Source organism: Vulpes lagopus, chromosome 21, assembly GCF_018345385.1.
Source record: "Vulpes lagopus strain Blue_001 chromosome 21, ASM1834538v1, whole genome shotgun sequence".
Lineage (NCBI taxonomy): Eukaryota > Metazoa > Chordata > Mammalia > Carnivora > Canidae > Vulpes > Vulpes lagopus.
Genome location: NC_054844.1, coordinates 42150447 through 42166688, shown reverse-complemented (window position 1 = coordinate 42166688; position 16242 = coordinate 42150447). Strand labels below are relative to the sequence as shown.

The 16242-nt window shown below is 48.9% G+C and overlaps 1 protein-coding gene and 1 long non-coding RNA gene across 3 annotated transcripts in view; one reads left to right on the top strand and one right to left on the bottom strand.

Moving 5' to 3' along the window:
- Positions 1-1518: 1518 nt before the first annotated feature.
- The window catches only part of BIN2 (bridging integrator 2), a 32995-nt gene continuing 18271 nt past the window's right edge, over positions 1519-16242 (top strand). For both annotated transcript variants that reach the window (XM_041736837.1, XM_041736836.1), the window contains exons 1-2: positions 1519-1635; positions 10233-10313. In XM_041736837.1, coding sequence (XP_041592771.1) covers positions 1555-1635; positions 10233-10313 — 162 coding nt within the window. In that variant the 5' untranslated portion in view covers positions 1519-1554. The remainder of the gene's footprint in view (positions 1636-10232; positions 10314-16242) is intronic.
- LOC121480347 lies at positions 3641-15883 on the bottom strand. Its single transcript, XR_005984937.1, has 3 exons — positions 15469-15883; positions 14610-14751; positions 3641-3769 (listed from the first exon to the last, which is right to left on the bottom strand). It is a non-coding gene; the product is annotated as an uncharacterized LOC121480347 (long non-coding RNA).

The window sequence follows — 16242 nt, the reverse complement described above, 5'->3', positions numbered from 1 at the left end:
ACGCTGTGGACTCCCAAGAGTGACAGGGGCGTTGGCCTCCTTCTGCCAGTGACAGACCTGTTACCATGGCCATCTTCTCTCGGTGTTCCCACAGTCCCACCGTCCCCTGAGCTTGTCCCCCTCCAATATCAAGTCCTTCCATTTGCTGCACCCTCCCCCTTCTAGACCATCCCCACAGCTGCCATCCAGAACAAACCCGAGTGACCTAGTACCTGACAATTTTGTATCCATCCCTGTAAATGCATTAAGCACATAACATTATAATCATCTCATTACCCACCTAGCTCCACCTCCAGACTTTAAGCATCTTGAGGACAGATATATCTCTCTCTCTTTCTCTTTTTTTTTTTATTAATTTATCCTTGGTTTCCCGACACCCAGCTGACCCTGAGTGCAGTATGTCTATCTAGGGGAATGGCCTAGAAAACGAGAGCAGACAAGGGCCTCCAGCTTCCGTCTCCACCCCCAGGAAGTCATTTTGACCCTCTTCCCCTCCTGGAGGGTCATTACCTCCACTGTAAAGATCCACGCGTAAAGGATTGCTTCAAGCCTACGTCTTCATTTCCAGCTCTCCCCTCCAACGGGTCAGCTCCCATCGGGAGGCCTTCGGGGGAAGCCACAGGTGTGATGTGGGCATGTGGGCAGCCCCATCCCCACTTCCACACCCTCCAGTGCCGCCCTCCCCAGCGCGGGCTCCCGCCTTTTCCTCCTCGGTCCCTTTCCCAGCCAGATCCTCTCCTTCCCTAAGATCATCCCCCCCCCACATTTCTACCGTGGGCTCAGCTGTCCCTCCCTTTTGAACCCAGATGTGGTGCCCCCGTGCCTGCCCGCACCTGCCCGCACCTGCCCGCACCTGCCCGCACCTGCCCCTACCACTTCTAGGCTTCCAGCCAACCTCTCCCTCCGTCCTGCAAACCCGCGGCCTGGACCACGACGTGCATTTCACCCCGACCCCGGGCAACCAGGGGACAAGCCCGCGGAAGGGCCTCGCGCCCCGATGCCAATGGCCATCTTCTCCACCCCTTGGTTCCAGTTAACCTCCCGGGGCTGATGGTCAGCGAGGGCGAACGGGCTCGGGGCACCAATGACTCTCGGCCCACATTCAATAATAAAATAATAGGGGCTCCCCGGGGGCTCAGCGGTTGAGCACCTGCCTTGGGCCCAGGGCGTGACCCCGGGGTCGCGGGATCGAGTCCCGCGTCGGGCTCCCTGCAGGGAGCCTGCTTCTCCCTCTGCGTCTCCCGTGAACAAATACAGAAAATCCTTGCAAACACCGCTGCTGGCGATGGTCCTAAGGCAAGTGCTCCACGCGCCTGCAGCTGGTCTCCAGGCAGCGCCGCCTGCGGCCGCCCCGCACCCAGCCCCGTCCCGGCAGGTGCGCCCGCCCGAGCTCCGCGGGGCCCCTGGGAGCCAGGCCTGGGGGGGGGGGGGGTCGCGCGCCGCGTGGGGCGGGGCGCCCCGGCCACGGGCGGATGCGAGGCATGACGGGAACCGCACTTCCTCCGGGGCCTCCAGAAAACCACGGGCCGCGGGGCCGGCGGCGGGGCCGGCAGGATGGCGGAGGGCAGGGCGGGGGGCGCCGCCGGCCTGTTCGCCAAGCAGGTGCAGAAGAAGCTGAGCAGGGCCCAGGAGAAGGTAGGCGACGGGGGTGGCCGGCGCGCCAGGGGGGCTGCAGGGTGCGGCCGGCCAGGGGGGGGTCCCCTTAAACCAGATTTGGGATCCCCGGGTGGCTCAGCGGTTGGGCACCTGCCTTGGGCCCAGGGCGTGACCCCGGGGTCGCGGGATGAGTCCCCCACCGGGCTCCCTGCAGGGACCTTGCTTCTCCCTCTGCCTGGGTCTCTGCCCCTCTCTCTGTCTGTGTCTCCCATGAACAAATACAATCTTTTTTAAATAAATAAATAAATAAATAAATAAATAAATAATCAGATTTGAAAGAGAACAGAGAATGTCCCCCGATCTGGGTCAAGACGGGGACGCCGAGGAGACAGGAACCCTAAACAACAGGGCGCCCCAGGAAAGGTGGGAGGAAGGAGCGGAGGTGGCCGTTGTGGGCCTGGGGGTCCACGGGGATGGGACTTCACAGATGGGGCAGCTGAAGGCTGGAAGGCGGTGGGGTCCCCGCAGTCCTGAGACAGCCATGGGCGGCTGTGCTGTCAGCCAGAAGGACCCATCGGCAAGGGCTAGAGGGATTCCAGACGGTTCCCTCCCCGCACCCAGCCCTGCCTGGCTTCCCGGGCGCTGCTTACGTTGATGTTAGCAGCCCAGATCTGCTTTCTGTGCCCTCCCTTTGGAGTTGGAAAGTACCCGGCCCAGGGTGGTGAAGGAGCATCTCTTTTCTAGACTGTGTCCTTTGTTGGCTCTGGGTGGCCCTGCTCCAGCACTAGCAAATATTTAGGTAGCCTGTCCACCTGGAACACTTCTCCGCACACTTTTTTTTAATGATTTTATTTATTTATTCATGAGAGACACACACACAGAGAGAGAGAGAGAGAGGCAGAGGGAGAAGTAGGCTCCCCAGGACCCGGAGATCATGACCTGAGCCAAAGGCAGACACTCAACCACTGTGCCCCTGCTTCTTTTATTTATTTATCTTATTTATTCATGAGAGAGACAGAGAGAGAGAGAGAGGCAGAGACCCAGGCAGAGGGAGAAGCAGGCTCCATGCAGGGAGCCCGACGTGGGACTCGATCCCGGGTCTCCAGGGTTACACCCTGGGCTCAAGACGGTGCTAAACCGCTGGGCCCCCCAGGCTGCCCTTCGCTACACATTTTAATGACATTCTTGTTGCCACTTGTCCTGAGTCATGTTCTTCCCTTCTGACCCCACCTCTCTGCTCTCCACCTGTCAGGGTGGCTCCACCTGGTGGTGAGCCCCCAGGTCACACCCTGTGCTTCCCAGTCTGAGCCCCCCCACCCCCCACCCCCAAAATAGAGAGGAGCCACTTCACATCTGCCTTAGGTAACTATCAGATTAAGTCAGAAAACGGGAAGATGCTCTGAACCCAGACGTAAACACACGGCAGGCACTCTGGTAGATGACTCTCCTTTTGCTGTCTCCGAGGAAGCCTGGGTTACGTTTGACAGTGGAGGAAAAGGAAAGACTGTGTGTGGCTACACGGCGCTGCTTCCCGCCCTCCGCTTCGCCTTAATGGTGGTTTCAGCCTCTTCAAGGGCTGTCTAGTTACGGATCCGATAAGATCAGAGCCTGTGGGTGGGTCTAGTTAGAAATGGTGTGGAGGAACAGGAATTCCAGCTACGTTATGGGTTGGAAAAACAGAGAAAACCCAGAAGACCGGGGATCCCTGGGTGGCTCATGGGGACCCCTGGGTGGCTCAGTGGTTTAGCGCCTGCCTTCGGCTCAGGGTGTGATCCTGGACTCTCAGGATTGAGTCCCATATTGGGCTCCCTGCATGGAGCCTGCTTCTCCCTCAGCCTGTGTCTTTGCCTCTCTGTGTGTCTCTCATGAATAAATAAATAAAATTAGAAAGAAAGAGAAGAAAGAAAGAAAGAGAGAGAGAAAGAAAGAAAGAAAGAAAGAAAGAAAGAAAGAAAGAAAGAACGAACCCAGGGGACCAAAAAAAAAAAAAAAACCTGATGGATAATAATTATTTAAAAAAGACACATCAATCGATTTTACCTCTTTCACCTTCGTCCTTGTCCAGCCCGTCGTCAACACTATGCCCTTGTTTGGGGATGTCTTTCCTTTCCTAAGCACGGACTCCAAAGCTTTAGATGAATAATGTCCCCGCTCTGGGCTTCAGATCCTGCATCTGTAAAATGAGAGAGTCGATGTTCAGTGATTTTCAAATTCAACGTGGTAACGATACCAAAGCCAGAAGGGCCAAGGGTTGCCTTGAACCTCCGAGGCAGATATTCCCCAAAGGGAGAACCAGCCACCCCAGGTCACACCCTGTGCTTCCCAGTCTGAGCCCCCCACACACACCCAAAATAGAGGAGCCACTTCACATCTGCCTTAGGTAACTTTCAGATTAAGTCAGAAAACAGGAAGATGCTCTGAACCCAGACGTAAACACACGGGCAGGCAGACACTGAACTTGAGAGGTGCAGTGGGGGCACCCTAGAGGGTGGGTGCTGCTGGGATGGTGGGAATGGCCTGGGATGTGGGGAGGAGCTCAACCCGGCCTGCCAGACTCCTTGAGTCCTTGGGAGGTTGTTGTTGTTGTTGTTGTTGTTGTTGTTGTTGTTGTTGTTTTAAAGATTTTATTTAGGGACGCCTGGGTGGCTCAGCGGTTTGGCGACTGCATTTGGCTCCGGCGACTGCCGTTGGCTCCGGGTGTGATCCTGGGTCTGGAGATCAAGCCTGCTTCTCTCCCTCTGCCTATGTGTCTGCCTCTCTGTGTGTCTCTCATGAATAAATAAATTTTTTTTAAAAAATAAAGATTTTATTTATTTATTCATGAGAGACACACACCCACAGAGAGAGAGGCAGAGACACAGGCAGAGGGAGAAGCAGGGTCCATGCAGGGAGCCCGAGGTGGGGACTCGATCCCGGGCCTCCAGGACCAGGCCCTGGGCTGATGGCGGCGCTAAACCTGTGAGCCACCGGGGCTGCCCATGGGAGGTTTCTTTCAAAGGCAAAAGAAAGAGAGAGAAAGTTACAGTCAAAAGAAAGGAGTCCGTGGAACTCTAGTTTTTCTGGAAGCAGTTGGCAGTAATCTTCTGAGTCGTACGCAGCAGGTGTCAAGTAGTCAAATATCAAGTGCCTACGAGTGACAAGGCAAGGGAAATTCTAAAAAAGACGTGATCTCTCTCTTTATGGAGCCAACACTCTCATGATAGGATCTCACTTCATCTTAGCAACACTCTGAGCGTGTTATTAATATCCCAGCCTTAGAAATGAAGAAACGAGACTCGAAACAGGTTGGCCAATGGCAGAACTATCCCTGAAAGCCAGGTGTCCTGCCTTTGGCTCCCAACCTCAGGCTGCTCTCTTTACGAGGCTCCTGATAGACCATCCTGACATCTGCGCCTGCCCACTTCCTGCTCATCTCCCAGGAGCAAAACTGGGAGTAGAGGCAGCTTTTGCTCGGCCTCCTCCTCTGGGGGTAGGAGTGAAGGCCCGGTGGCTCTTCTACACAGTGGGGATGAGGCATTCTTCTTGTTTCATTTTCCAGTTTCCACCCAGACCCAACATGAGACTGAATTGGGGTTTTACAGTAAGAGACTTCACATTTCAAACGAGTGCTTTTGCCATCTGTTTGGGGTTCTCTGTGGCCAATCTCCCCCCTCCCCTGAGAAGGGGCCATTGTTTACGACTCCTTTGTTGGTCTTCTCCCCTCCTGACTTTCCCTTCACTTGTCTCCCAGAGGGTTAGGTCAATACTTAAGGATTCCTTTCTCTGGGAGCTGGGCGGCACCCACCTTGGAGGTGAGTAAGAGGCCCTCTCACCTGTCAGGAGCTTACAGTCAAGTTAAAAAAAAAAAAAAAAAAAGAGTGAAATGAGTCACCTGAGAGATCTGCATTCCGGGAATTCAGAAAGAAAGAGTGAATAGACCCGGGGGAGCGTTTGTAGTTGAGGTGGAATTCGAGGTAGGAATTATGGCTCGTTAGTAGCTCCTGGGGCAGGGGGTGGGGAACATTCCAGCTGAGGAATGCCGGCGTGAGCGAGGCATGGAGTGTGGAAATCCTTTTGGGCAGACTAGTGAGAAATGCAGCTGAACTGGAGGACGGGGAGGGGTGGCAGAGAAGGATGGAAACTGTAGTGGGGCCGCGATAAGGAGGGGCCTGCGTTAGCATATATCCTGGAAATGAGGATTTCTCCCATAAACTACAACATCGTTGTCAGACAGACCTAAGACAACATTCTTTTTAAAAAAAAAAAAAAAAAAAAAGATTTTATTTGGGGCAGCCAGATGGCTTAGCGGTTTAGTGCCACCTTCAACCCAGGGTGTGATCCTGGAGGCCCAGGATCGAGTCCCATGTCGGGCTCCCTGCATGGAGCCTGCTTCTCCCTCTGCCTGTGTCTCTGCGTCTCTCTCTCTCTCTCTCTCTGTGTGTGTGTCTCTCATGAATAAGTAAATAAAATCTTTATTTTATTTATTTTTTTATTTTAAGATTTTATTTATTTATTAGAAACAGAGAGAGAGAGGAGCAGAGGGCTGCCCCTAAGACAACATTCTTTTTTTTTTTTTAAGACAACATTCTTAACAAAATTCCATAATATCTGATATCCAGGCCCTGTTCAAATTACCCCAATTGAGAGATATAACTAAACATAATGATTGTGAGGAAGGATAAGGAACTGTAAGGTAGGGAACTGTAGCCACCAAACATGTCTGCAATGATTTTGTTTTTTGTTTTTTTTAATGATTTTGTTTTGAAGCTTTATGCTCATACCCCAGTCCACACAAAAGTTAAAAATAGGTCAGTGAACCCCTGGAATATTCTTTACCTTTTTCACCAAGTATTAGCATTTTGCCACCTTCACTTGGCCCCTTGTTCCTGTTCTTTTTCTCCAAATGTCCGTATTCCCCTTGGGGCAGAGTTCTTAGCATAGGGGCACCTGGGGGCTCAGTGGTTGAGCCTCTGCCTTCAGCCCAGGGCGTGATCCCAGGATCCCAGGATCGAGTCCCACATCGGCTCCCCACAGGGAGCCTGCTTCTCCCTCTGCCTGTGTCTCTGCCCCTCTCTGTGTGTCTTTCATGAATAAATAAATTAAATCTTTAAAAAAGACAGAGAATTCTTAGTGTAGAACTTAGGGACTAGCATTGGGTGGGCTTTCATCAGGAAGTGATCCAAAGGTGGAACTTATTAATTCTTCCAGATATTTGTTGAGCTCCTGTGCATTCTCTTCTGTCCAGGAACCTTAGTTGAGGAAGAACGTTTACCCCGTAGTAGAAGCACCCTGGCACATGGCCCTGTTGCTTATGGCAACAAATGACCTTGGGCTCAGGGCACTGGGTCATGCTTTCAGAGTAATCACACTCATTTTCTCAGTTTCAGAATTGGAGGCGGGAGTGTTCACACACACTCGCACCCCTTCTAAGCCTTTTTGCCTTGTGCCTTTTGGGGTTCAGGGATGTCAGCTGTGCTGCATTAACTCTAGACTGAACTGACCATCCTTTTAGCACCTTCTACCCAAGAAGAACCATGCCTCAGGCAAAGGAAGGGAGGAGTAGCAGGAAGGAAGTGAGAGCTGGGCTTACCACTTAGGGTGGTTTTGCAACTTTCTGGTAGAGGACAGTGTCGTGATGGAGGGAGGGGGGTTGAGTCAGGGAAGACTCTGCATACCCAGGCCAGGTGTTGAGTGAAGCAGAGTTAGAAACACAGACAAACATATTGGCTAAACTGGGAGGGAAATAGGTACTCATAGGGGAGGGAGTTGAACTGGACATAACACGAGTGGATTTGTATTGAGCACTCTCTGCAGGGCCTCACTGGGAAAGCATTTACAGGTGTGATATTTAATTCTCCCAACAACTCCAGGAGATGCTGTTAACTTAGTGGGGAGAAGGAAGTTCTGTAAACGGAGGCTCAAGAGACATATCATAGGCTTATTCGCCCAGAGGCTTATAGCCATAAGTGTAAAAGTCGAGGTGGGGCATATATCTGCTTGACTCTGGAGCCCTTGATCGTAACCACTAGAGAGAGAGACCTCCATCTCCAGGAAGAGATGGTAACCCCAGGATTAAGAATGGGGACACATGGGTCCGAGTCTCTACGTAAAGCCTTCCTCAGGCCAAGACCTCGGTGCTTTTGCAGGTGATTCAGAGCCTTTCACAAGTGAGATTCCAGTCTCCCTTTCTAGCTCCTTTACCCACCACTCCCCATAGCACACCCTAAATCAGCCACACTGAGGCATCTCATGAAGCTGTGTGAATATGGGTACTCCAGTGACTTTGTCCTCTTTCCACTCTCCCTCCTTATACTCTGTCCCCATCTATCAAATATCTTAGTTTTTAAGATTTTATTTATTTATTAGAGAGAGAGAGCACAAGAAGGGGGATGGCAGAGGGAGAAGCAGACTCCCCGCTGAGCAAGGAGCCGGATGTGGGGCTCCATCCCAGGACCCTGGGATCCTGACCTAAGCCAAAGGCAGATGCTTAACCGACTGAGCCACCCAGGCACCCTATAATTCAGCAAAACCTTAGTTCAAGGCCCAGCCTGTCAGTCCCTCCCTATAACACTCCCACTCCTTCCTGTTAGAAGTGTTAAATATCGGGCGCAGCGATTTGGCGCCGCCTGCAGCCCAGGGCCTGATCCTGGAGACCCGGGATCTAGTCCCAAGTCGGGTTCCCTGCATGGAGCCTGCTTCTCCCTCTGCCTGGGTCTCTGCCTCTGTGTGTGTGTGTGTGTGTGTGTGTGTGTGTGTGTGTGTGTGTCACTCATGAATAAGTAAATAAAATCTTAAAAAAAAGAAGTATTAAATATATCTTTGATGGACCTTGAGAAATCTAGGTGAGTAAGGCAAGTACCCGATTCTCAGGGAGCCCACGGCTTACAAGACACAGCTAGATACACTCAAATAACAAAACAGCAATAGAAGTGTACGCAAGGTGCAGAAGTTGCAAATACTTAGGAGGGAATGATTAACTCGATTAACAGGGGTGAAGTAGAATGTTAAGTGTCATAAAGGATATGGAGTATGAATTGGGTTTAAAAAATTTTTTTTAAGTTTATTTGTGTAAGTAATCTCTACAGGCCAACATGAGGCTCAGACTCACAACCCAGAGATCAGGGGTCGCCTGTTCTTCCAACTGAGCCAGCCAGGTGCCCCTAAACTGGTTTGTTTTTTTTTTTTTTTTTTTTTAGATAGTTGTCTGAGAGACAAGAAGGAGAAGATTATTCCAGAAAGAGGGCCCAGCATCTACAACAAGCAACCATATTCAGGAAACGGAAATTAAAGTGTTAGGGAGAGAGACCTGAAAGAGGGAGGAATAATGAGAAGTGGGGCTTACTGAGGACTCCGATGGTTGAGACCTGTCTGCGTGCTAGAGTTTGAACTCCAGCTGACAGACATGCATGGGCATTTAGTACAAATCTGTTGAGCAGACGAGTGGAGAATCATTAGAAGGTCTTGAGCAGCAGCAGGTCCTGTTGTAGCCGGCCAGGAGAGAAAGAGCCAGCGCCCAGAGCAAAGCCATGACGGTGAGACTAGGAAGCATGGGAGGGTTTCCAGAGATGGTAGCTGAGGGACTCGATGAAAGAGGTGAGCGAAAAGTAGTTCAGGGTAACCCCTGAGATTCTTACTTGCACCTTTGGAAGGGGGTGAGGGGGGTAGGGTGGTGGTGGTGGTGCCTCCTTTCAAAACAGAGGCTACAGGTAGAAAAGCCAGTTCTTTCTCACTGTATCTTTCTCATTTCCTTGTCCTTTGCATTAGCACTGAGACCAGTGGGGTGGTTGGCTCTCGGGCTCCCAGGAGAGAGGGGATAGACACGGAAAGCATTTGCCTCGAGCTTCTTTTATTTATTTGAATGTGTTATATCAGAGCTCCTCAGAGTTTTCCACAAGGGCCCTCCTAAGAAGTCTCCTGCCTGCCTCTCTGACCTCATCTATCTAGAGATATCTGCGGCTGCGGGCTAGAAGACTGTCTCTCAAGTGAAAAGTCCTCAAGGCTCATATTTTATCTTTAAAAGCAATGCACTCCAATAAAAAATATACAAAAAAATAAAATAAATAAATAAAAGCAATGCACGTTGGGGACCTGTGTGGCTCAGTGGTTGAGCATCTGCCTTTGGCTCAGGTCATGATCCCCGGTCCTAGGATCAACTCCCTTATCAGGCTTCCTCCAGGGAGCCTGCTTCTCCCTCTGCCTGTGTCTCTCTGCCTCTCATGAATAAATAAATAGAATCTAAAATAAATAATAAGCAAATAAATAAATAAAAGCAATGCACATTTTACATTCTTCTTATGAATCCTTCTTTTAATATAATAGTCCCCCCCCCCAAAAAAAACCCACTGCAAATAAATGTCATTCCCAACACATGTGCCATACTTATTCCAGGCTTTATATATACCCCCTAGCACACTTCTGCATACCCACAGGAGGATCCCAATTTGAGAAGAACCACAAAATGTGGTTGTTTGTAGGTTTTTTTTTGTTTTTTGGTGTTTTTTTTTCCAGCGGTGTGCTATATTTTTAATTCCATTGGGCTGTGAGTAGCACAGCCTTTTAATTGCATCTGAGACTCTGAGAAGCCAGGGTCATAGGAGGCCAACAGATGAGTGAGACCTGACTATAACCTTAGGGACTTTTCCAACTCACATTCCCAGGTGCTGCAGAAGTTGGGGAAAACTGTGGAAACCAAAGATGAACGGTTTGAACAAAGTGCCAACAACTTCTATCATCAACAGGTAATCTGGAGGGTGGGGAAGGGAAGCTTGGAGGGATAAAGAAGACGAGGGCTGGGTGATCGAAGAACAGCAGGTCCTGCAAACCAACAGGCATCCCTGCTAACCCATCCTTCCCCCAGGGGTAAGGGCTGCAGGGCAACCTGCTGCTTACCCCTTCCCTGGGAACCAGAGAAGCTTCCCTTTCTCGTTCCTGCTGACCTGCGTTTTGGGGGACAGGTAAGTGTTCTTTTCTTTCTCTTAGTGGTTCCCCCAGGCCACAGGGGCATCACCAGGTTCTTAGACAAAGTGGCAGTGAGCTCCTGCCACCTTTGTTTTTGGCTTATCGCTTCCCCAGGGTGCCTCTTTCCCATCCTCTGGTTCTTCTCATCTGAGCAGCACCCTATTTTTCTTGTTGCCTCTTTGTCCACTCCATCTGCCTCACCTGAGCCCTCATTTCTTTTTTCCTCATTTCTAAATAATACCCCCATCTTTCACATGTCATTCTCAGCAACAAACGCTCTGTGCACGTGTACCCTCTCTGTCTCAAGTAAAATTAAGAAAGCATTGTTTTAAAAAACCCCAAACATCCAAAACAAAAAACATGTTTAAAAGTACAGATTCCCAAGCCCTACTACCAGAGATCTCGTGTTTAAAAATATTTCCTAAGTGATTCTGATAATACAGTCAACTGCTGAGTTAGATTATAGTGAATGTCCTTTTAGTATGATTTTAAAGAATTATTTCCCATATAATTCAATTTACTGATATCATCCAGTAAAGAATTTGGCTGGCCTTTGTCCCCAGTTCCTGGGAAGAAGCTTCTAAGTCTTTGGGATTTCCTGAGGGATAGGAATGTGATTGTTATTCACGGTGGGCCTCCCAGATCATAAGTCAGTGTATGCTACACAAATGACTCAGGATGGTGGCGGGTCAGGCTGGAAAGATGAACCAGGTGATTAGAGAGCTGGGGCTTGGAGACAGGTGAAATCAGCCTGACCTCCAGTGGCAGGGAGAGAAAGGGAGCTAGAGATTCAATTCAGTCATGTGGCCAGTGATTCACTATGTAGTGCAATCACATTCAAAAAACTCTAGACACCTGACGCATGGCTGAGCTTCCCTGATTGGTAATCCTGTACCAACATGCTGAGAAGGTGACATGTCTTGAGAACACAGAAGCTTCTTGTCTGGAACTCCCCCAGACCTTACCTTGTGTGTCTCTTCGCTTGGCTGGTCCTGGTCTGTATCACTTATAATAAAACTTTAATTATAAATAGAGCACTCAAAAAAAAATAGAGCACTCAATAAATAAATAAATAAATAAGTAAGTAAGTAAGTAAGTAAATAAATAAATAAATAAAAATAGAGCACTCTCTTGAGTTCTGTGGGTTGTTCTCATGGATTATGGAAGCTCCGTGGCAAGTAGGAACCCCCCAGATTTGTAGCGTTGGTCAGAAGTCTAGGTGGCCAGTGGCTGATGTCTGAAGTGAAGCAGTCTAGTGGGGACCTGTGCCCTTAACCTGTGAACCGTGACCTGAGTAGTTAAATCGGAGAACTGCGTTACAACTGGATATTACAACTGGATTCATGTAAATTAATAACTCCCTTCCTTTTTTTTTTTAAAGATTTTATTTATTTATTCATGAGAGACACAGAGAGAGAGGCAGAGACAGAGGCAGAGGGAGAAGCAGGTTCCATGCAGGGAGCCCGACGTGGGACTTGATCCCAGGACCCAGGATCATGCCCTGAGCCAAAGACAGACGTTCAACCACTGAGCCACCCAGGCATCCCATAACTTCCTCCTATTATAAAGAGGGATTGCAACCTCTGGGGCTGATGTGAGAATTAAATGAGACTATGCACAATGCCAGGCACATGTGACAGAAAGTGAAATATCCCATGGAATATTAAGCTGGCCATCTACTTCTTTTTTTTTAAGATGTTATTTATTTATTTGACAGAGAGAGAGAATGAGTGGGGGAACAGCAGAGGGAGAGGAAGAAGCAGACTCCCTGCTGAGCAGGGAGCCCGATGCAGGGGCTCCATCCCAGGACCCCGGGATCATGACCTGAGACGAAGGCAGATGCTTAACCGACTGACCCACCCAGGCGCCTCTAAACTAGTTTTAATGGAAGAGTTCAAATATATACAAAGATAGGAAAATTTGGGGATCCTGGGTGGCTCAGCAGTTTAGCCCCTGCCTTCAGCCCAGGGAGGGTGTGATCCTGGAGTCCTGGGATCGAGTTCCGCATCAGGCTCCCAGTGGGGAGCCTGCTTCTCCCTCTGCCTGTGTCTCTGCCTCTCTGTGTGTCTTTCATGAATAAATAAATAAAATCTTTAAAAAAAAAAGGAAAATGTGTATAATTACTCCACATGTATGCACCCATCTCTCAGCTTTAATAATCAACTCATTTATGTCTCTACGTACTTTCTCCCAGTCTTGATTACTATGAGGCAAATTCTACATACCACATCATTTTATCCATAAAAATTTTATTATCAGTCTGTAGAAATAAAGGCTCTTTTAAAATATAAACACAAAGCCATTATCACGCCTAAAAATATTTTTCTAAGAGACATTTACGTATTACAACAAACCAGAAAAGACAAGAAAAACATGAATTAAAAAATCCTGATTTGGGGGCACCTGGGTGGCTCAGTCAGTGAAGCGTCTGCCTTCTCTCAGGTCATCATCCCAGGGTCCTGGGATCCAGCCAAGTTGGGGCTCCCTTCTCAGCAGGGAGCCTGCTTCTCCGGCTCCTTCTGCTCCTCCTCCCCGCCCCCGCTTGTGTTTTCTCTCACACACTCTCTCTCTCTCAAATAAATGAATAAAAAATTTTTTTTAAATCCTGATTTCACACCCTCCCATGCTACCACCACTGTTGTTTTACATCCTCTCGGTCATTCTGCTATGAATATGTACGATCTCTAAGTAAACCCGCGGTTAATAAATACGAGGTTTACAAAAGTAGGATTGTTCCATTGATAATGGTTTTATAACTTGCTCTTTTCAGTTAACATTATATTACAAGGGACGCCTGGGTGGCTCAGCAGTTGAGCGTTTGCCTTTGGCTCAGGTTGTGATCCCGGGATCCGGATCCAGTCCCACGTCGGGCTCCCCTCAGGGAGCCTGCTTCTCCCTCTGCCTCTCTCCCTACCTTTCTCTGTGTGTCTCATGAATAAATAAATCTTAAAAAGAAAGATAGAATACAAATATCTTTTCAGATATCCCACTAAAATGTGAGATTAGGTGATATCTTCAAAAAGTAGCAATAATTTCTTAATATAAGATATCCAGTCAGTGTTCAATGTGGTCATGTCTTGTGTGTGTGTGTGTGTGTGTGTGTGTGTGTGTGTGTGTAAATCAGCAACTTGTTGGCATGTTTAAGTCTCTCAGATTGAAAGTTAAATCTCTTCATCTGCAGGTGTCTGATCCCTCCCTGCTTATAGTTTATTTGTTGGTGACACCGGGTTGTTTTCTCAAAGCTTCCTGCAGTCTAAACTTGACTGATTGAAGCCCCATCGCATTGTTAAACATGTTCCTGTGTCTCTTGCAGTTTCTGTAAATTAATAGTTAGATTAGAGGCTTGAGGAGATTCAGAGTTTTGTTTTTGTTTGTTTGGGTGGCAGGAATACTCGTTATTATAGGTGTGATATTTTTCCATCTGGAGGCACCTAATGTCTGCTTGTCTCCTTTTTGGTGTGACATGAACAGCCTTGGCTGATCATTAACTAGGGAATCTGTGTTTTATATTAAGCTTTCTAGGTAATTATGATGTAGTAGCTAGTCTGAGAACAGCATTTGGCAACCACTGATTTAGTCTCACCCAGGGGGAGGGGGGCTGGAAATAGGATCTGAGAAGCGATTTAATCAAGGGAAAGGCGGAAGAGTTGCGGACTAGGATTGCAACTTAAACCCTGTGCTTCTCCGCCTGCGCCTGTCGAGGAGGCCTCCGTGGGCCTCTGCTCAACGGCAGCTGCTGTTCTGCTTCCAACGGCAGCATGAGCAGAACAAGACTAAGTCAACACCCAGGTCATGAGGTTTCTGACTCTTGGCCCATGCTGTCCCTCCGCCCTCCCTCTTCCTCTCTGCCTTAAAGGCTGGATCTACTGAAGGCAGGTGTGTGGGTAGAAAGCTTGGGTAGATGAAGGAGGGGCCATCAAGAAGAATAAGAGGATCAGATGTGCCAGTCCCCTCAGCATTCCCTGCATGAGGCCATCAGCTGAATGTCACCTGAAGGGGGCAGGAGATCTATTTGAGAAATGAAATGGAGGTAGAATAAGGGTAAGGGAAACTTTTCTCCTGAGAGAATGATTTACCTCTAGTAACACCAGTTATGTGAGCAGGCCTAGCAAGGTCGTTTCACGAGCATGTCATGGGAGCCTGCCGCACGCTGGGCACTGTGCCAGACTCTGGGACTTCAGCATGAAGAGGACACACAGCTGTCCTCAGGCTCTCACCCTGTAAGGACAAAGACAGCGACAACACAGTCCGCTCTGACACGGCACCTGGGCTGGCTAAGATGAACAGGAGGGAGAAAGGCAAGATCAAGGAGACTGACAGTGGAGTATTCCAGAAGCTGGACCTGTTGGGCATGTGCCCAGTCCCTTACCACAATCAACTTGTAGGTAAACTTTTATTAATAAACAAATATCCCTCCCAGGCGTCCCAGCCTGATTTCAAGGCCTTGCCCCTAATCAAATGTCCATAGGTAGGTTTTCTTTGAGGGCTCTGCTTTGCTTCCTCTCCAAACCATATTAAATAGGAAGAATTGATTTCCTCAAGGAGTATTTTAATCTCCTCTTTCTGGTAGTGACAGCTGCTTCCAATTCATTGCCTGTAAAATCAAACCTAATGGGGGCACCTGAATAGCTTAAGTCAGTTAAGCCTCTGACTCTTTTTTTTTTAAGCCTCTGACTCTTGATTTCTGCTCAGGTCATGACCTCGGTCTTGAGATCCAGCCCCACATCAGGCTTCCCAGGGAATATGCTGGAGATTTTCTCTCCTCCTCTCCCTCTGCCCCTCCCCCACTCATGCTCGCACATACTCTCTCTCTCAAATAAATAAATAAATAGATAAATCAAATCAAACCTAATAGTTCAGCTTCTTGTCTCCCTTCTGGACCTCCATCAAAACAAGCATTTTCAGCGCTTGCTCAAGACTGATCATGCTACTTACTGTTTTGCTGAGTGTTTGGGTTTCTCTGAGTCCATTTCTCTTCAGCAAGTGGGGAACCCCAGGACAGGGACTTTCTAAGCACAGAGCTTTGTCTGCCTGTGTGCTTCAGACAAGCTGCCAGAGTGCATGGTCCATTAACTCAGGGCTGGGGCCGTTCATGTATGGGATAGGGAGCACTGACGACTCTTTATGGCGCTGCCAAGAATTCAGCAAGAACTCAGAGAGCCCAAGTGAAAAAACCGTAAGAAACAGGGCTAGAAATGGTCTTACCCAATATTCGTAGAGAAGGAAAATCAAGCCAGAAAAGTAGACTAACTTGCAAGCCTTTGACTCCTGAACAAGGGGGAACCTAAGACTATCAAAGTCATTGTCTGTTAAGAAAGAAGAAAGATGGGGCGCCTGGGTGGCTCAGTTGGTTGGGCGACTGCCTTTGGCTCAGGTCGCTTGCCTCAGGTCCTGGTCCTGGCCTCCTGGAATCGAGCCCCGCATCGGGTTCCCTGCTCAGCAGGGAGCCTTCTTCTCCCTCTTCTGCTCCCCCTGCTTGTGCTCTCTCACTCTGTCAAATAAATAAATTATATATATATATATATAATGAAAGATACTAGGACTCTTCAGCCTGGGAACGTTTTGGGGTTGGGGTCAGGGACAGACAGGCCAGAGAAATAAAATGACACTCAGTGTCCTGCCGCCTGACTTCCACTGCCACCACCACACCCACACCCACACTTTATCTCCTCAAAGGAAACAGCAAGAGCATATAGGAGGAATTTTGGC